The sequence below is a fragment of the Hyperolius riggenbachi genome, chromosome 10 (genome assembly GCF_040937935.1).
Source record: "Hyperolius riggenbachi isolate aHypRig1 chromosome 10, aHypRig1.pri, whole genome shotgun sequence".
NCBI classification, from domain to species: domain Eukaryota; kingdom Metazoa; phylum Chordata; class Amphibia; order Anura; family Hyperoliidae; genus Hyperolius; species Hyperolius riggenbachi.
In genome coordinates this window covers 241,096,158-241,117,694 of record NC_090655.1, presented here as the reverse complement: position 1 = coordinate 241,117,694, position 21,537 = coordinate 241,096,158, and the positions used below count along the sequence as shown (strand labels likewise).

At 45.2% G+C, this 21,537-nt stretch overlaps 1 protein-coding gene across 1 annotated transcript in view; it reads left to right on the top strand.

Annotated features, from left to right (window-relative positions):
* The window catches only part of LOC137535035 (uncharacterized), a 39,668-nt gene extending 22,101 nt beyond the window's left edge, over positions 1-17,567 (top strand). The window contains exons 7-8 of the mRNA XM_068256797.1: positions 10,873-10,923; positions 16,135-17,567. Of these exons, the coding sequence (XP_068112898.1) occupies positions 10,873-10,923; positions 16,135-17,474 (1,391 nt within the window). The 3' untranslated portion in view covers positions 17,475-17,567. The remainder of the gene's footprint in view (positions 1-10,872; positions 10,924-16,134) is intronic.
* Positions 17,568-21,537: the final 3,970 nt, after the last annotated feature.

The window sequence follows — 21,537 nt, the reverse complement described above, 5'->3', positions numbered from 1 at the left end:
GTCACTCTCCACCTGGCTACTTTTTCATGCCACCCGGCTGGAAAAATATTCTGGGGAGAACGCTGTAGCAGATTCAATCACGGTGATCGATTCTGTCGAGAATTAACAAGAAATATCGACAAATGTGTGTGCACCTTAAGTCTACGTGGGTCCTATGCAAGGAGATCAATAACTGTGGGAAAATATGAGGGCACCAACAATAACATTCTGGAAGACTTTCATGCATTCCCATCTACATCGTTACAGAGCAACATATTTTCCTTTCGGAAGTGCCCCCCAAAGCTCATAATGTCTGGACTGTGTGGCTACAGAATGAACAAGGAGATTCCCCAATGCAAGTGCCTGATGTAGAATACATATGTACTGTATTGTAGGACAGCTGATTAATGTCATAAATGAGGATAGTTTACTGATAGCATTTGCTCACAGCTTTTTTTCCCTCCAATGGATACTTAATACAAGAGGCTGATGCTTCCTGGACATACAGATCTCCTGGGAGAGTTAAATACGGGACACATTGCCCAAAACGACATACTTTGCAGGGGAGGAGTGGGTTGAGGTTTTTTTTTATGGTATACTTTGTGTTTATTCTTACTTTGTCTACTTGAAATGTTTTTGTGTTAAAAAGTTAGGTGGTTAAAGTCTAAATAAAAGTAGAAATAATTCTAAAAAACTCTGATTAAACATCTGGGATTCTTTATTGTTAGAAGGTGAACAAGGATCTCTGCCATTATTTACAGTTTTTATATTTGATGCAGCTGCTCCAGAGTAAAGCTACGTACACACCTGTGATAACGTTATCTAAAATGGCTGATAATGACCGTTTCAGACGACGATCATTGTGTGAGTACAGCGGTCACCGATCAATATTTCTCGGGCATCGTTAAAGGTCCGTCCTGTCAGATTTTTAAAGACCCCTGATGCCCATGCACGACCATTGGCAATGCTTTTTTACTAGCCCCGCCAATCAATTTAAGCCACTCCGTCGCCCACCGATTGCCGTCTTTCTGCCCCCTCCTCCATAGCAACGGAGCACATCGCTGGCCCCAAGGCTAGGATGTGTCTGAACAGCATCGTTCCGTGAATTGTCACCCGGGGGATCATTTCTCAATCCCTGATGGGTGACAATTCTTGCATGTGTGTACGTAGCGAAACTCTTTTAGGAACAGTCAGGCTGCATTTCCACTTGTGCGGTGCGAATCGCCGCGGTAAAAATTCGCATGCGGATGCGAAATTCGCATGCGGGTCCATGCGAATTTTCATGCGTATTCGCACGCGAATTCGCATGGATGACGATGTATGCGAATTTAACCATGGCAGTGCTGGTGTGCTTTTCCATTGTTTCTGTGCGAATTCGCATGAAAATTCGCATGAAAATTCGCATACCCAAACCTCATGCGAATTTCCTATTAAATGCATTGTATGCGATTCGCATAGCGGTATGCGGTATGCGAATTCTGATGGCTCTGCCATGCGAATTTTTTCTGCACAGAAAAACGCAAAGGAATCCTGACAAGTGGAAACAGTCCCATTCACTTGTATTGCTATGCGAATTTGCATGCGAAAAACGCATGCGAATTCGCGATAGTGGAAATGAGCCCTTAGTCACATGACTCAGAAGTGTCTCTACAAAGTACATCACCTGATCCACCTCCTCCCTCTGCTTCCTCCAGTGGGCCATAGGGACTAGGTGGGTTCTCACAGGAAAAAAAATGCTGATTCCCCCATTCCCTGTTCAAATCCGGGTTTCCTTATTTGGGAATCCGATTAATGCTGTACATAGTAGTCCAGAAACAATACTGGCGGCTTGGAAGGAGGAAGCATTAAAGTCACATGAAGTGCGACATGGAATGCAGCCCCCTTGCTCTCTCCCCAAGTTATGGTTCTTAAAGTGACACGGAAGGGAAAAAAAAAAACATGATATAATGAATTGTATGTTTAATACAGATAATTAATAGAACATTAGTAGCAACGTAAAAGTCTCATTTTTATTTTCAGTAACCGTATATTCCGGCATATAAGATGACCCCCCAACTTTTGAAGTTAAAATATAGAGTTTGGGATATACTCGCCTTATAAGACTACCCCTCTTCCAACGCACACCAAATAAAAAAAAAAAAAAAAAAAAATCATATACTGGGGCTATGCATGATCAGATACTGGTGCTGTACTGTACGTTGTACCCAGTATATAACAGTATGCAGGCGATTGACTCATTGGATTGATCAACTCTCCCTCTCCCTAAGTGGATTGGTCAGCTCTCCTTGCCTACCTGTTTATCAGAGCAGTATGGAAGAATAGATTGCGCTGTGCCCATAAAACACGCCTCTTTCACCCTTCGGGCCTGCCCTTGTATTTACCTCCTTCTCTGCCTTTCAGATCTTGCAGATGTGCGCCTGCGCCGCTTCACTACAGTCCTCAGCAGCGAGATCTGAGAGGCGGTAACAGGACAGGGTATATCACACAGCATCAATGACATAAGGGGTATAAGACGACCCTTGACTTTTCCGATGATTTTCAAGGGTTAAAAAGTAGTCTTATATGCCAGAATATACAGTATATAGCTTTATTTATAACATTGCATAAGACTTTCACAGTTGCAGTTTATAATGCACACTGTCTTTTAAGCTGTAAAACAAAGCAGTAGTAATGACACTTTGATCTTTCTTGTAGTAAAACCTCATCTCAAGCTGCCTCTCACTGTTTCTTGACTGTTTTAAGCTCTTCAGAAAACAAGACCAAGTTGGATGATAAGCTCAGAGAATTTATTTTGTATAGATAACCACTCTTCTTGTACTGGAAAGCGATATGAGACTCTCTCTTCTTTGCTACTCATGTTCTATTTATTATCCATACTGCACAAACAATTCATTATCTCATAAGTTTATTTTCGCTTGGGATTTGCTTTAGTCCCTGTGAATGGGATTATCCGGGTTTCCAAATAAGGAAACACAGATTTGAACAGGGACACTGCCTCCCAGCTCCTTCTTGATTATCTGCTGTGACCTCTCGGTAGAGGGAGACATTTCAACCTTGTAATAGAAAAATGAATAATGCAAAACTGGTTTAAATGTGATGCTCAAAAGTTGTGTTTGAGCAACGTAATTTCTTTCAGTGCTCTACATAAAATACAATCTCCATTCCTCAGTATAACATCATAGTACCAACAAATGAGGAGGAGATACTGTACATCATATGAAAGGCCAATCTCCATTCCTCAGTATAACATCATAGTACCAACAAATGAGGAGGAGATACTGTACACCATATGAAAGGCCCATCTCCATTCCTCAGTATAACAGCATAGTACCAACACATGAGGAGGAGATACTGTACACCATATGAAAGGTCCATCTCCATTCCTCAGTATAACATCATAGTACCAACAAATGAGGAGGAGATGCTGTACACCATATGAAAGGCCCATCTCCATTCCTCAGTAGAACATCATAGTACCAACAAATGAGGAGGAGATACTGTACACCATATGGCAGGCCCATCTCCATTCCTCAGTATAACATTATAGTACCAACAAATGAGGAGGAGATACTGTACACCATATGAAAGGTCCATCTCCATTCCTCAGTATAACATCATAGTACCAACAAATGAGGAGATACTGTACACCATATGAAAGGTCCATCTCCATTCCACAGTATAACATTATAGAACCAACAAATGAGAGGGAGATACTGTACACCATATGAAAGGTCCATATCCATTCCTCAGTATTACATCATAGTACCAACAAATGAGGAGGAGATACTGTACACCATATGAAAGGTCCATCTCCATTCCTCAGTATAACATCATAGTACCAACAAATGAGGAGGAGATACTGTACACCATATGAAAGGTCCATCTCCATTCCTCAGTATAACATCATAGTACCAACAAATGAGAGGGAGATACTGTACACCATATGAAAGGTCCATATCCATTCCTCAGTATTACATCATAGTGCCAACAAATGAGGAGGAGATACTGTACTCCATATGAAAGGCCCATCTCCATTCCTCAATATAACATGATAGCACCAACAAATGAGGAGAAGATACTGTACACTATATCAGGGGCGGACTGGCTAGGGGGGAAGGGGGGCAATCTCCCCCCAGGCCGCCTTTCATTCAGGTTTGTTGTTGTAATGCAATGTGAAACACTAGGCTAGCTGATAAAAGTGCAATTAGAGGGCAGGCAAGCTGGTAAATATACACAGCATGATGCAGAGCTTGTCTGGAGGGTCCATGGGCAAACATCTGTCTTGTCTCTCCCCATTGTTATAATGACTGCATGTGTGGATAAGGCGTTAAACCAGTAGAAAAGTTTTTGACAGTCCCTAGACTCCAGGAGGGCTGCTTTCTGACTTGTGTGAGAGACTGGCAGGGACAGGAGTCATATTGCAGGCAAGCAGCCTCTGTGTGATGTGAGACTGCAATACTGCTCTGCTCTATCTCAGGCTATTCTCAGTCTCTCTCCACTCCTCCTCTCTCTGGGCTAGTGCACGCCAAAATCGCAATAGCAATTGCTAGCAACTTGCGAGTGTGATTTTGTGAAGCGATTTTTCAGAGAGATTTTTGAATGAATCGCTCCAAAAATGCTACATGCAGTGTGTTTGCAATTTTTAAAAAATCACAACGCTGCTCTGAGAACACAGTCATAGAGTAACATTAGCCAAGCTCTTTTCAAATCACTGTCGATTTGAAAAACGCTCAGAAGCACTCTTGGTTGGCACCAGCCCTCCCTCATTCACCTTTGTTTCCCTCTTTCCCTAGTGCTGGCTGGCTGTGTCTAAATAAAAGTGCAATCCTGGTGAGGCAAATTATTGCTATTATTATTTAGTATTTATATAGCGCCCCCATCTTCCACAGCGTTGTACAGAACATATTGTCTTGTCACTTAACTATCTTCTTCCTTCTCTTTCAGCTTTTCTCTCCTCCAACGTTTCTCCCCTTCTCTGCATAAGGTCTCAGACAGACTATAAGCGCTTTTCTGAGCGTTTTTACCGCGATCATGATTTTACCATGATCTTAAAGTAAGTCAATGGAAGCCCTTTTTAAAAAGCTCTCAGAAAGTTCTGATGGCTAAAAAGTGCTCATAAAAGCGCTTATAGTGTGTCTGAGCCCCTAGTATTTGTATGCTATGGGTAAGTTGGGCGGCGGGAGCACCGAATGATGGCTCTTCCTGCTGCCACTAAACTCCTTAGCTGTGTTAAATACTATTCCCCCTCCGAGTTGTTGCAACTCTGAGGGAGGTGTAATTTGGGGTATGGCGATCACCGGAGCCCCGAATTTCCCTTACGCGCCGCGTGCAGCATATTATTGCTGCTATGGGTCTCCTAGTTTGGGTAACCGATGCTGAGCGCCGTGCACCAAAACCACCTGCTTTGCCCTCTTTCTCCTCTCTTGTTGGCCACACATGCATCAATTGTTACGGACTGATTCTTTCACTATGATCGAATCATAATGGCTTTTCCACCTGTCAGTACTGAGTATGGATGTGGCCTATAGGGTTTCATACTATAGTGAAGTGGGTCGTGGGCAGGCAGTGATTCACCACCAATAAAAAGCAGGAAAGCAAGGCATGGATGTTGGGGGAGAGTGAAAACAGCAGGTAAGCAAGGCATGGATGTTGGGGGAGAGTGAAAACAGCAGGTAAGCAAGGCATGGATGTTGGGGGAGAGTGAAAACAGTGGAAGGAGGGGTATCGAAACTTTGGAAATTAGCATTAACGAGGCATGGATCATGGTGCCAGCAGGAAGGTCAGTAAGGATGTGTCTGGTAAAGGGGGAGGGGATATCCGAGGTGGAAGAGGGGCATATTTGAGGGATTAGTAGAGATGGTGGTGAAGGGGAGGACATAAGTGTGGTGGGGGGGGGGGGGAGGGGTGGAATGAGCTTTGGGGAATTAAAGTGGCCATACATCTGTTGACTTGACAGCCGGTCGACCGTCCGTTTTGATATTATCGAATCAGATAAACATTTTGGGTGGAAAACGGTTGAATGTATCAATCTGAGATGTTGGGAAATCTCAGGCCAATGTGGTTGTCAGGTGCGATAATCACGGCATGCAATAACCAAGAATGATAGACACGACGTAAACCCCAGCCGTTGTCCCTCAAAATGTATTATGTGCACCCGTTGCATGTATTGGTGATCCACGTGACTACTGGCATATACGACGTGGGGTGCGTGTGTGACATCATTTGGGCTGGGGCTGCCATGATGACGGGCCTCTGGTTTGTGCTTCCCCCCCAGGCCAAAAGGTCCCAGTCCTCCACTGCACTATATGATAGGCCCATCTCCATTCCTCAGTATAGCATCATAGCACCAACAAATGAGGAGGAGATACTGTACTCCATATGAAAGGCCCATCTCCATTTCTCAGTATAACATCATGGCACCAACAAATGAGGAGGAGATACTGTATACCATATGAAAGGCCCGTCTCCATTCCTCAGTATAACATCATAGTACCAACAAATGAGGCGTAGGTACTGTACACCATATGAAAGGCCCATCTACATATTTCTCAGTGTAACATCATAGCACCAACAAATGAGGAGGAGCTACTGTACACCATATGAAAGGCCCATCTCCATTCCTTAGTATAACAACATATCACCAACAAATGAGGAGGAGATACTGTACACTATATGATAGGCCCCTCTCCATTCCTCAGTATAACATCATATCACCAACAAATGAGGAGGAGATACTGTACACCATATGAAAGGCCCATCTACATTCCTCAGTATAACATCATAGCACCAACAAATGGGGAGGAGATACTGTACACCATATGAAAGGCCCATCTCCTTTCCTCAGTATAACATCATAGCACCAACACATGAGGAGGATATACTGTACACCATATGAAAGGCCCATCTCCATTCCTCAGTATAACATCATAGCACCAACAAATGAGGAGGAGATACTGTACACCATATGAAAGGCCCATCTCCATTCCTCATTATAACATCCTATCACCAACAAATGAGGAGGAGATACTGTATACCATATGAAAGGCCCGTCTCCATTCCTCAGTATAACATCATAGTACCAACAAATGAGGGGTAGGTACTGTACACCATATGAAAGGCCCATCTACATATTTCTCAGTGTAACATCATTGTACCAACAAATGAGGGGGAGATACTTTACACCATATGAAAGGTCCATCTTTATTCCAAGACGACTGATTACTAATGCAAGGGTGGGGACCAGAACCACTGGGAATTTTGTAAAGGGCTATATTATTAGCATATGCACTCACTGCCTGGAAATGATGCATTCAGGAGGGGTATTGTGGAAGTAAATCTGGAAACATGTGGAAGTAAATATGGAAACCGTATACCCACAACGCCCCTATTACCAGAAACTAGCAAATATGTGCTGACTGGACATGGCACAGGTCACACTAAACCAATAAATTGGGAAGGGAGCTATGAAAGTGATATCTGAAAATGGCAGTTTGCTCCCGTATATACTCAAGTATAAACCAAGACATTTTTTTTGCTCCTTAAAGGGAACCCGAGGTGAGAATAATATGGAGGGTCCATCGAGTTCAACCAGAGAACAAAGTACAACACCAGCCTGCTCCCTCACAAATCCCTGTTGATCCAGCGAAAGGCGAAAAAACCCTTACAAGGCATGGTCCAATTAGCCCCAAAACGGAAAATAATTCCTTCCCGACTCCAGATGGCAATCAAGATCAACATCATTAGGCATTACCTAGTAATTGTAGCCATGGATGTCTTTCAACGCAATGAAAGCATCTAAGCCTCCTTTAAATGCAGGTATAGAGTTTGCCATAACGACTTCCTGTAGCAATGCATTCCACTGCGGAATGCATTCCACATCATATTTATTTCCTTTTAAGCAATACCAGTTGCCTGGCTGCCCTGCTGGTCCTCTGCCTCCCAATACTTTTAACCATAGACCCTGAACCAGCATGCAGCAGGTTGGGGGTTTCTGACATATTTTCAGGTCTGACAAGATTAGCTGCATGCTTGTTTCTGGTGTAATTAAGTTCACTACTGCAGCCAAATAGATCAGCAGGACTGCCAGGCAACTAGGATTGTTTAACCACTTGAGGACTCACCCTTTACCCCCCCTAACGACCAGCGCTGTTGTAGCTGATCTGTGCTGGGTGGGCTCTGCAGCCCCCAGCACAGATCAGCGTGCAGGCAGAGCGACCAGATCGCCCCCATTTTTTCCCCACTAGGGGGATGATGTGCTGGGGGGGTCTGATCGCTCCTGCCTGCGGGTGTTGCGGGGGGGGGCACCTCAAAGCCCCCCTCCGCGGCGAAATCCTCCCCCTCCCTCTCCTACCTGGCCCCCCCTGGAGATCCGGGCTGCACAGGACGCTATCCGTCCTGTGCAGCCAGTGACGGGACGTCCCCTGTCACATGGCGGCGATCCCCGGCCGCTGATTGGCCGGGGATCGCCGATCTGCCTTACGGCGCTGCTGCGCAGCAGCGCCGTACAAATGTAAACAAAGCGGATTATTTCCGCTTGTGTTTACATTTAGCCTGCGAGCCGCCATCGGCGGCCCGCAGGCTATTCACGGAGCCCCCCGCCGTGAATTGACAGGAAGCAGCCGCTCGCACGAGCGTCTGCTTCCTGATTAATCAGCCTGCAGCTGGCGACGCAATACTGCGTCGCTGGTCCTGCAGCTGCCACTTTGCCGATGCGCGTTATGAGTGCGCGGTCGGCAAGTGGTTAAAAGGAAATTAATATGGCAGCCTCCATATCCCTATCACCTTGGGTTCACTTTAAAGGGACCCTGAGCAGAGTCCTAAAATCAAAATCTCGTCTTGCCTAGGGCTTCCTCCAGCCTCCTGTAGCCCGCAAGGTCCCTCGGCGTCCTCCGGGGTCCCCTCTGTGGCCCCGCTGGCGGCCCCGTTAGTGGGGCGACTTCGGACGCAGGCGTCCGCAACTGAGAATTTGCAAAACACTGGCCACGCTGCTGGCTCAATCACGCTTGCACCACGTAAGCCTCCTGCGCATGCGCAGTTCAGTTTTTTGAGAACTTTCAAGATTTTGATTTTAGGACTCTGCTCAGGTCCCTTTTAAATGCCTCCCAATACAACATCTTGGTTCAGTTTATACTCGGGTGACAGTTTGTGCCCCTGCTCCCCACACCTGCAACCAGGGCCGGTTATGAAGTTTGTGCCCCATTTACCCTCCAATAACCCCCCTCCCCCCCCAACAAGTAACATGGCCAGAGTACATCTTCCCAACACCCCTCTCACTCATGGCACATGTGGTTTGGACTGTGTGTACTGCTTCCCCCTCCACACACAGTTATAGTACAGTCCTTGTGTTTCCCCTTCTCTTCACTCCCCCTTTACATTATGTAGAGCAGCCACAGCAGAGCACAATTACCTGGTCTGTCATGCGGTCCTCATCTCTTGCACTGTCCCTCTCTGACCATCACGGGGAACCCTTGGAAGGAGGCTCCCAGGTGTAATACCATACATTAAAATCAATAAAAGAAAAAAGTAAAGAGGTGGCTTACCTCGATAGATGATGCATAGTCAATAATAGTACATTATAGCATAATTGTACTAGATATGTGTACACATTCACAGTTTGCAGGCGTCTTCTCACCGTCTTTTCCAAAATCAATCTGACAGCCGGAACGATTCAACCTCTTCTTATCTGTCATTCTCGCTCAGTCGCCTGCACGTCTACACGTGAAGACTGTCGTTCAATTTTCCCAGGGCTTTAAATTATTTTCTGTAGACACTGGTTTATCTCTGGTGCATGGTCTTCTGGTTATCTCCTGCTGGTAGAACAATGCCTGATTGCAAGGCAGATAGATGGTTGGATAGATAATTTCCAACATGTTGGAAATTATCTATCTGGCAGGTAAAGGTGCGTACACACGCACGACAGCAGCCAAGGACTGGTCTGTCGGCACCTCCCGCTGGGCGGGTTTTCAGCAGACTGTAGTGCGTGTGTACGCACTGTCGGTGGACTGATAAGGCTGTTCCTGAACGATCTGCCTGGCGATCGTTCAGGAACAGCCTTAACAGTCCGCTGAAAACCCGCCCAGCGGGAGGTGCCGACGGACCCGTCCTTGGCTGCTGTAGTGCGTGTGTATGCACCTTAAATCTAACAAAATCTAAAGGTGGCCATACACTGGTCGATTTGCCATCAGATCGACCAACAGATAGATCCCTCTCTGATCGAATCTGATCAGAGAGAGATTGTATGGATGCCTTTACTGCAAACAGATTGTGAATAGGTTTCAGCATGAAATCGATTCACCATCTGGGAAGCTGCCGCTGCTGCCCCCCCTGCATACATTACCTGATCCGGCCGGCGCGAGTCCCCTGGTCTCCGCTGTCTTCTTCTCCGCTGTCGGGACAGGAAGAAGTGAAGCCTGCCGGAACCCAGCGGAGAAGGAGCAGCGGTGACAGCGGAGACACGCGCCGGCGGAACAGGTAATGTATTGCCGCCAGCGTCGGTCATCGGACATTCGAACGCCGCTATCGACGCACTCGCGACCCGCTGGCGATCGAGCAAAATTTTCTGCACGAACGGATCGACGGGAATGATCGATTTCAGCCGGAAATCGATCGTTTGATCAGCGTTTGTGCAACGATTTCACAGCAGATTCGATCACAGTGATCGATTCTGCTGTATATCGGCAGGAAAATCGTTAGGTGTATGGGCCCCTTAACAGAAAATTGTATGGTGTGTACCTAGCATTAGGCTTATTTATAAAGGCTGATAACATATACATATTACAGTAGACATGCTGAGTTCGATCCAAGTGTCAAATGGATATAAATCTAAACAATTAACAGAAATTGTAGGTCAATGAGCATCAAGTATATAACCATAATAACATCTGTTGCTTACAGGCGACAGTAAAGTGATAACACCAGGAAAGGCCGGAAACCGAAGAAAGAGAGGTACTGTCAACATTATTTTGAGTATTTTCTTGCTGGTGGTTTGGAAGGTTTTTATAGACAGGGGGGCTGATTCATGAAGCTGCACTTCTATAGCAGCTCGAGCTCCATGACAGCACCGCAATCTAAATTCAAGGCTGCACGCTGCTCTCACTGTTGCAGCATAGCGTGCCTTTCTTGCAGTGCGCGTTCCTTTAACCCATTCAGGTTCCGTGGTTTTCACGAGAGAAATGTTCACCTCCCATTCATTAGCCTATAACTTTATCACTACTTATCACAATGAACTGATCTATATCTTGTTTTTTCCGCCACCAATTAGGCTTTCTTTGGGGGGTACATTTTGCTAAGAGCCACTTTACTGTAAACGCATTTTAACAGGAAGAATAAGAAAAAAATGGAAAAATTCCTTATTTCTCAGTTTTCAGCCATTATAGTTTTAAAATAATACATGCCTCCATAATTAAAACTCACGTATTGTATATGCCCATATGTCCCGGTTATTACACCGTTAAAATTATGTTCCTATCACAATGTATGGCGACAATATTTTATTTGGAAATAAAGGTGCATTTTTTCCATTTTGCATCTATCACTATTAACAAGTTTAAAATAAAAAAAAATAGAAATATTTCATCTTTACATTGATATTTAAAAAGTTTAGACCCTTAGGTAAATATTTACATGTTTTTTGTTTTTTTTTATTGTAATGGTTTTTTTTTATTTATAGTAAACATTTTATTTGGGTAGTTTTGGGAGGGTGGGGGGTAAACAATAGATTTATAATGTAAATGTGTGTTGATTTTAATTTATTTTCATTTTCAGGTGTAGTATTACTTTTTGGCCACAAGATGGCGGCCATGAGTTTGTTTACATGACGTCACTCTAAGCGTAACACACGCTTAGAGTGGCGCATCAGGAAGGGAACGGCCAGAAAAGGCGCAGCTTCCGAGAGAAGCTGTCGCTTTTTCAGCGGGGGAGAGGAATCAGTGATCGGGCTTCATAGCCCGATATATTGATTCCCTGACTACCGAATCCGCGGCCGGGAGTGCGCGTGCACGCGCGCGATCGGCCGCGGGGGCGCGCGGTAGCGCACATGGTTTCTGGACGTAGTTTCTACGTCCAGAAACCAAAATAGGTTAAAGAGACACTGAAGCGGAAAAAAAAATATGATATAGTGAATTGGTTGTGTACTATGAATAATTACTAGAAGATTAGCAGCAAAGAAAATATTCTCATACTTTTATTTTCAGGTATACAGTGTTTTTTCTAACATTGCATTATTCTATAATATGTGCAGATTACACAACACTCGGCATTCAAAATGAGTCTTTCAGAGCAGTCTGTGAAGTAATGACCTCTCCTCTAGCAGAGAAAAAGTAAACAGTTCACTTACAGTTGAGATAATAACAGTCAGATAACAGCCCTCTCCACGACTTAAGCTGGCCATACACTGGCCCGATTTGCGGCCGTTTCGACAGCAGATTCGATCACTGGGATCGAATCTGCTGCCAATCGTTCGCGCTAAACGCACCTGCCGATCCGATTTCCTCCCGAAATCGGATCGGTCCGTCGATCGCACCATGCGGAAAAATACCGTCGATCGCCCGCGGGTAAGGAGCGCGTCGCTAGCGGCGGCCGATCCGATCAGGTATACATTACCTGACGCTGGCTCCCAGGCATCTTCTCCGCGTCTTCTCCGCTCTGTTCCTGCTTCCATCCCAGCGTACATTAACTTCCTGTGTCACTGCAGTGACCAGGAAGTTCAAATAGAGGGCGCTCTATTTGAACTTCCTGGTCACGGAGTAACACAGTGTACGCTGGGATGCGGTGCGGGGTGCAGCGCGGAGAAGAGGACCCGGAGCCAGCTTTAGATAATGTATATAATGGGGGGGGGGGCAGGCAGCAGGAGCAGCTCAACAGATTGTGATCGATTTCAGGCTGAAACCGATTCACAATCTGTTTGCAGTAAAGGCAGCCATATGATCCCTCTCTGATCAGATTCGATCAGATAGGGATCTGTCAGCTGGTCGATCTAATGGCAAATCGACCAGTGTATGGCTACCTTAAGACTTAAGGCTCATACACACATCAGACTATAGTCTTTGGAAAATGAAAGATCACAGACCAATCTTACCCCCTTCCATGTAGTATGAGAGCCATACCTACACAGTCTTTTCTATTGAGCTGAACTCCCCATCAGACAGAAATCTTTGCAAGATGCTGCACACACAGATGCTGTACAGACACAAAAGATCAGTATCTGCAAAAGATCTGGTCCTGCAAATTGCATTCATAGTCTGAGATCTGCAGATCATCATACACACCTTGTTTAACTGACATTCATCTGCAGATCAGACAATCATCTGCAGATCTGAAAATCCATCCTGGTGGATCTGATCTGCAGATGAATGTCAGTTACACAAGGTGTGTATGAGGATCTGCAGATATCAGACTATGAATGCATTTTGCAGGAACGGATCTTTGGCAGGAACATATCTTTTGCAGATACTGATCTTTTAAATGCCTACAGCATCTTTGTGTGCAGCTTCTTGCAAAGCTTTCTATCTGATGGGGAGATCAGCTCAATAGAATAGACTGTGTAGGTATGGCTCTCATACTACATGGAAGGGGGTAAGGGCTGGTTCAGACGGGCGTTTTTGTGGCGTTTAACGCAGCGTTTCAGACGCAGCGTTTTTTGGGATCTACTGCCATCCCATGCAAGTGAATGGGAGCGTTTAGAGCTGGCTTTTGCAGGCTTTCATGAAAGCCTGGCAGTAGATCCCAGCGTTGCGTCTAGTCTCAAAAGCAACATGCTGCTTTCAGAGGCAGTAAACGCGAGGAAACAATAGCAGAGACCAGAACTGCTAGCCTTGAACGCTTTTCAAAAGCTTTCAAAAGCTAGCTTTTAAACGCTGGCGTTTAAACGCTGGCGTTTGAACGCAATGCCAAGCAAAAGCTCAGCAGACGCCCGTGTGAACCAGCCCTTAAATTGGTCTGTGGTCTTTCATTTTCCAAAGACTATGGTCTGATGTGTGTATGAGCCTTTAGTCGGAGAGTTAATGGCTTGTTTGCATAGAGATAACAACTGAAATTTCTTAACTCTTCCTGTACTGGAAACAATTAGACTGATGTATCTGATCTTAATGTTTTATTTCTTAGCTGTACTACACATACAAATCATAATATCATAATTTTTTTTTCGCTTTAGTGTCTCTTTAAATGCCGGGGCCGCTGCTGTGAAGTATCGCGGCTGCTACTATGTTAATTAGCATAGTTACTATGTAATTAACATAGTAACTATGCTATTTGCCATAGTAGCGGCCGCTGTAGTGAAGTATTGCGGTCACAATACTTTACAGCACTGGCCCCGGCATTTAAAGAAACATGCATAACTTAAGGCACGCTTTACTGCCATAATGCGCACAATGTGCAGCCTTGAATTTAGGGTGTGGTGCAATCATGGAGCTCACAAGGCTATAGAAGTGAATCAGCTTCATGAATCAGCACTAAGTGGTGAAAATGTCACATAGGAGAAAACCCAGGAGAAAAAGTGAATTGCATATGGGCCCTTCTCTCTTAGGCTCTCCGCTCAGCTATACGGCAGCATCTCTCACATGACATGCATCGGGAACCTAAGGAGAGATACTGCCGCACAGTGGCAGGAGAGGCACAGTGCAAGAACAGAAGAGGACCTGGTGATAGACCAGGTAATGTAGCTTCCGCTGCTGCCGCTCACCACATTGATGCCGCTGCTGTAATTTTATGCTGGCCCTCAGCTTGTCCTGCCACACATGCACAATATGTTCTTTGTGGTCTGATGAAGGGCAGTTACAGAGACATGCGCAGTAGGGGCAGTTTCTACCAGCATGTGCCACATTGCGCTCCGAGGTCTGGGCATGCACATTAAAGATACACCTCTGATTAATTGAATTGAAAGCTGAATATCTCGGCAACCATGCCTCCTACAGACCCCAGATTTAGAAGCTAGAGAGGAGGCGCCTCAACCTATTTCCATGCCGCAATGCAGACCCCCAGCCTCGCTGGTTTCTGAGATATGTTTTGCAAGCATGGAAATGGAAGTAGTTCACGGTGTCGCCTTCCTACCCTCCAAAGTCGTGGTCTGTACGATGGTTGTGGAGATCCTGTGCCTCAAATATAATGACTTGAGGATGCAAGCCAACACAAGAAGAAGAGGCTTTGGCTAAGAAGGCGTTCCTCTGGAACTCCTACAATACCCTCCCCCCACAAAAGGACTAAGCAGCACAAACTGATCAAACTTTTGAGCATCTCCCTGAACAAAGCTCACACTGAGCAGGTGAGTGATGATGACCTGCCGTTTAGTGACACAGGGCAACACAAGCTGTCATTACACTGGCAATGCCCCTAATCATTGACCCCTGAATCCAATGATTGTGGTGGCTTCATGGTAGGGCTTGCCCAGCCTGCAACCTCACCGCATTATAGCCTCTCTGCTCCTCACAGTGATCCTCTGTGTCCTGGCATATTGCTATTCGAGACCCACTGATCAATGCAATTCAGCTTTGTAAGGGGATTCAAGACATGTATTTAATGTAATGTAAAATGGGTGGTCTGCATGATCACCCAAGGTAACAAGAGTTAATTCTTCAATTGCAAAAGCTGGCATCTTTGCAAAGAAATCAACTGCTGCTGACTTGAGTGGTCACGTGACAACCCAGACAGCATTTTGCATTAATAAAATACAAGATTTTACCCCCCCCCCCCCCCCAAAGCTGGCAGTGATCCAGACCATCACGTGTGCCCCGTGCAGCTCCACTCCATGTTGCCAGTGTGCAGCACTGTGTCCCTATTAGCAGTTCTGCAGCATTGTAGCCGGCAGCAGTAGGGTCATGGTGGCAGCCCCCCCCCCCCCCCCCATCGGCTCATGTGTTTTGTGTAGCCCCCGTTATGACTATTGTGTCCCCGGCAACCTGTGTTCTTCACTCCATGTCTGCTCTTTCTATGTTGGGTGGTAGCAGAGGCCTAGCGGCAACCTCCTCCTGTCGTCCCGCATGTCCTGGCCCTTCCTTCTGTATTTCTCTTCATTCTTCTTCAGCTGCAGCCTCCATGTGTCTCCTAACTGAGGAGCCAAGTGCAGCAGAAGAATATGCCTATTGGCGCTCTACCATTCTTCTAACCCTGGTGCTAATAGTGACGCCAGCAAAATCTTACTGAATTTTTATTTTTATTACCTAGGAAAGACTAGTGTTGGAGGAAAACGAAGACGTATGTCTTATGACGCTGGATTTAAACTGAAGGTCGTGTCAAGAGCAGAAGAAACCAATAATTGTACGGCGAGCAGAGAATTCAACATTTGCGAAAAACAAGTGCGAGATTGGAGGAAACATAAGGATGAATTACAACGAATGCCTAAATCAAAAAAGGCTCTTCGTGGTATAAGAACTGTATATGGGGCTCTAGAGACTGACTTGAATAGCTGGGTCCTGGAGTGTCGTCAAAATGGATACAGCGTAACACGAATGGGAATTCGCTTACGTGCGCTACAGATGGCAAAAGATGACAAATATAAAACGCAGGGAATTGAAAAATTTGCGGCGTCGGGAGGCTGGTGTACACGCTTCATGAACCGGTATAGTCTCTGTTTGCGACAAAAAACACAGAATTGGCAAAAGTTGCCACCAGACCTTAAGGAGAAAGCTATATTGTTCCATAAATTCATCAGAAAGCAAAGAAAGCTTTATAATTACGACCTTGGAGATATTGGGAATATGGACGAAACAGCAATGACTTTCGATCTTCCGAGCAAAAGAATTGTGGCAAGTTTGAGAGACAAATCTGGTTTTCTGAGAGCGACAGGGAACGAAAAAAATCATTTCACGGTTGTGCTGTCTTGTTTGGCCAACGGAATCAAACTGCGACCTGTCATTATTTTTAAGAGAGAGAATTTGCCTAAAAAAGCCAAATTCCCACCGCGAATTACCGTGCGTGCACATCTCAAAGGCTGGATGGACGAACAAGGGACCAAGAAATGGCTGGAAGAGATCTGGAATGAACGACCGGGAGCAGCCTTAGAGAAAAGATCGTCGCTATTAGTTTGGGATATGTTTAAAGCTCATACATCTGACAGCATTAAAAAAATGGCCAAGTCTTGTAAGACTACTTTGGCGGTTATTCCAGGTGGACTTTCATCCGTGTTACAGCCCCTGGATGTGCCTTTGAATAAACTTTTCAAGGACCGCGTGCGAAGCATGTGGCTTGAATGGGTGTCGTCTGATGAAGTCCGATTCGCCAAAGGTAGGAGTTTTATGAAGCCTGGAATAGAAATGATAGCAAAGTGGGTTCGGGATGCATGGGAAGCCATTCCAGAAGACACAATCCGAAGTGCGTTCCAGAAGTGTGGCATCAGTAATCCCATGGATGGCATCGAAGACCACGCTTTGCATGAGCATGGCGGCAATGATAGTGACAATGACTATTTCCACGATGACAATGTTTATGCCGATGATGTCACCCCTGCTGAATTTGAAGCTCTGTTTGGACTTACCGACGATGACGATTCTGATTTTGAAGGATGATAGATTTACGTATTAAAGGATACCAGAGAGGAACGAGTTAGTAAATACAAGGGGAGCAGGCATGTATTGGATGCAGTCCTCATGCCCACTGCCCCCCCCCCCCCCTTTATACCCTAAATTGCAGCTGCAGCTCAGTCCAAGTCATCTGGGTCAGGCTGTAGTGCACAGGTGCATCCAGGAGCACTCTGCGTATGTGCATGACAGCACAATGACAAATTGTGAAGTCGTGTGCACGTGCAAAACACCCCTGGACATGGTTGCCTGCGCACTACAGCCCAACCCAGCCAACCTGGACTGAGCTGCGGCTGTGAATTAGGGTAGAAAGGGGGGTGAGGGAGGAGAACGTGGGGGGGGGGGGGGGGCGATGGTGCAGGGCAAGAGGACTGCGTCCAGTACATGCCTGCTCCCCGTTTTTACTAAATTGATCCGCTCTGGTATCCTGTAACATTGTTGGTTTCCACCGTTAAAGGACCACTATTGCGTAAAATGTTAAAATTGAAAAGGCGCGTGCATGCTTTTGTATAAAGTGTACACATCTCCCAGAGTACAATGCACTATAAGATATACTTCTCCTATGCTGCTGTTGCTTACAGCAGGCAGTACAAATCTGACTGGTCTTGGACTAGTTTATCTCCTCATGAGGATTCTCAGTATTTTCCCTTTTTTTTTTTTTTTTTTACAAAAGCACTCTATGGAATTGATCCAGCCTCCCTACTCACTGCCACAATATTTTGGCAGTTGGACTGAGCAACTGTGGGTCAGTAAGTACTTTTAAAAATAAAGAAAACCCAAAGAATACCACTTTAGAATATGAGCTAGTCCAAAATCTGTCAGATTATTGCTACCTACTGTAAATGACAGCAACATAGGAGAAAATACATTTATAATGCATTTACTTTGAAACAAATGTATTTCTAATTTTACATGCTTTTTTGCAATAGTGGTTGTTAAAGGAAACCTAATGGCAAAAAAAAAATTTCCAGTTTAACTTACCTGGGCCTTCTACCGTCCTCCTGCAACCGCCCTGTGTCCGCGCTGGGACAAACCGAACCTCCGGTCCCCCGCAGTGTAGGGGGGCCGGTAGAAACCCCAGGTACATTAAACTGCATTTTTTGGGAGGTTCACTTTATCGATTCCATTTTTTTGTTAAAGGACCACTATTGCCAAAATTTGTAAAATGTAAAATACATATTTGTAAGAAGTGTATTTTTCTCACAGTAAAATGCTCCATAAATTACTTTTTTTCCCCCATGTTGCTGTTGCTTACAGAAGGCAGTAAAAATGTGACAAATCTAAAAGGTGTTGGACGACTATTGGGGGAGTCTCCATATTTCATTTACTCTTTAGAAAAGTACTTTGTGGAAAGGGTCTATAGGAGATGGCCTAGTCCAAAACTAGACAGATCATTCAGAACTTTACTGCCTACTGTGACAGCGAGATAGAAAAATAGTAATTTAGAGTGCATTTTACTCTGAAATAAATGTACATTTTATACATATTTGTACACATGCTTTTTAAATTCTATAATTTTCACAATAGTGGTCTTTTAAAGAGAGTCTGAAGCCTCCGGAAATGACCCTTTTTTTATCCACTCTTGTTAAGCATTAATGGGCTAGCTGAACCTCCGCTATCCTGCAGCAAAACGAGGCTTTAATCACCCCAAAATGCCCGGGGCAAATTGCAGGGCTCCTTCCTGTTAGAGGCAGAGCTTTCAGCTGCAGCTCTGCCTCCATTCGCGTCTATCTCCCGTGGATCTCCGCCTCCTTCTGCCCATCTTAGTCTTCTTTCACTGAGAGGGGCGGGGAGGAGGCGGAGATCCGAGGGAGATAGACGCAAATGGAGGCAGAGCTGCAGCTCAAAGCTCTGGAACACCCCCCCCCCCCCCTTCCCCCCCTCCCCCCGGGTAAGTTGTGGATTTTTTGCCCCGGTATTTGGGGATGAATAAAGCCTTGTTTTGCCGCGGGATAGTGGCGGTTCAGCTAGCCTATTAATGCTTAAAAAGACTGGATAAAAAAATTGTAATTTTAGGAGTCTTCAGAGTCTCTTTAAAGGGAATCTAAAGTAAAAAAAAAACAAACAAAAACAAACAGTTTAACTTACCTGGGGTTCTTGCACCTCCCTGCAGTCATCCTGTTACCGCGCCCCCGGTCAGTAGCGGCAACACCCTCAAAGGTGGTTGGCCAAGCGCCTACTTAACGCATCCCTGTGCACAGTATGGGTAAATAGCTACTGCTTTTTTGTAATGGGAGCGCGATCAGGTTGAGTGCAGCTTGGGGCTGTGCATGCGCAGTAGCCTCCAACTGGCCAGCTTTCAGGGGGTTCCTGCTGCAGGCCGAAGGGTTTCAGAAATATGGTGCGGGCACAGGTTGACTGTAGGGGGCTGCCAGAGGAGTAAGTTAAACTGTTTGGGGTTTTTTAGGCTTAAGTGGACCTTTAAGCCTATGACCCACTTATGCTGCTAGTTTAGCTACGTTTTTGTAGTTCCCCCTATAGTTATTGTGACTTTCTGGCATAGCCTCTACTTTTTTTTATTCAGGAATAAAATTTTAAAGATAACACTCCATGGATGTCTTTAAGTCATTTTAATGTTATGAGGATTTGTATTGATTGATATCGGAAATGTTAAATGTAGCAGCCTACGTTTCTACTCTAGGTTTCTGCACTAACTAGTTTTCTCTGGATTCTCAAGGAAAAATAAATACCTCGGTTTATATTTGGATTGGTGTGTATTCAAGTATTCATGGTACTTATATTTTGGAAGCCTTAACATAGCAGTGAGGGGCGGAGCAAAGAGGCAGCATGTAATGATGGCATGTCTTGAGAGGGGAGAAGCAGCGATGGGCTCCTGATGAAATCCGAATGAGTTTCATTCGGATTTCATTCATATAAAGCCACCTTATGTGGCTGGTGAGCGGGGGTTAAACTAACTCAGAAGCCGTGTTCATTAATCCATCCCACGTCGCGTCTCATTCTGCGCTCCAAGCAGCGTCACGTGACTACCGTGCTTACTCCTTCAACCCGGAAGGGGGAAGCGCAGTAGTCACGTGACGGGGCTTGAAACGTAACGTGGGACTGATTAAAGACGGCTTCTGGGTAAATTTAACCCTCGCTCACCAGCCACATCAGGTGCACTAATTATCTGAATGAAACTCATTCGGATTTCATCTGGAGCTCATCGCTGGGGAGAATGCATGCATTGCTTGTCTTCGGGACCCTGCTTCCTAGCCCCCCATCTGTATGTGTTCAATCATCGTCTTCAGCCAGACCCGCAGCTACAGCTGTTCAAGCTCCCGCAGTGGTATCCCACGTTCCCGCCCACTGCAATGCATGCTGGGAAATGTAGTCCTACGTGGGTTTATTTCCTAGGGCCAGGAACACATGACCTATGCACCTGCGGGTCTTGCTGAAGAAGAGGGAGGGCTTGGGAGCCGCCCCCCTAAGATAAATAATGTCTGTCAACCCCTCGCCAGCGGCCCCCACTATTTAACAAATTCCCTTGTGGGGAGGTTCGTTTTCCAAATGATAATCTTATAGTGCAGAGTTGCCTTTAAAGCAAATCTGTAGTGAAAATAAACGTATGAGTTAATGAATTGTATGCATAGTACGGATAATAAATAGAACATTAGTAGCAAAAAAAAAAAAAAAAAAAAAAAAAAGTGGTGTTTTCCAGTACAGATAGAGTTAAAAAAACTTAAGTTGTTATCTATGTACAAGAGCTTCTGTAAGCTAGCTGCTAGTGGACTAACTTAGTGAACTCCGTCCTGTTTGCTGAAGAGCTTAAACTGCCAAGAAACAGTGAGATACAGCTTGGGATAAGGTTTTACTGCAGGAAAGTTCAAAGGGTCATTGGCTCTGCATTGTTTTACGGTTTAAAGGATACCCGAACTGACATTTGACATGATGAGATAGACATGTGTATGTACAGTGCCAAGCACACAAATAACTATGCTGTGTTCCTTTTTTTTCTTTCTCTGTCTGAAAGAGTTAAATATCAGGTATTTAATTGGCTGACTCAGACAGGAAGTGACTACAGTGTGACCCTCACTGATAAGATTTTCCCGCT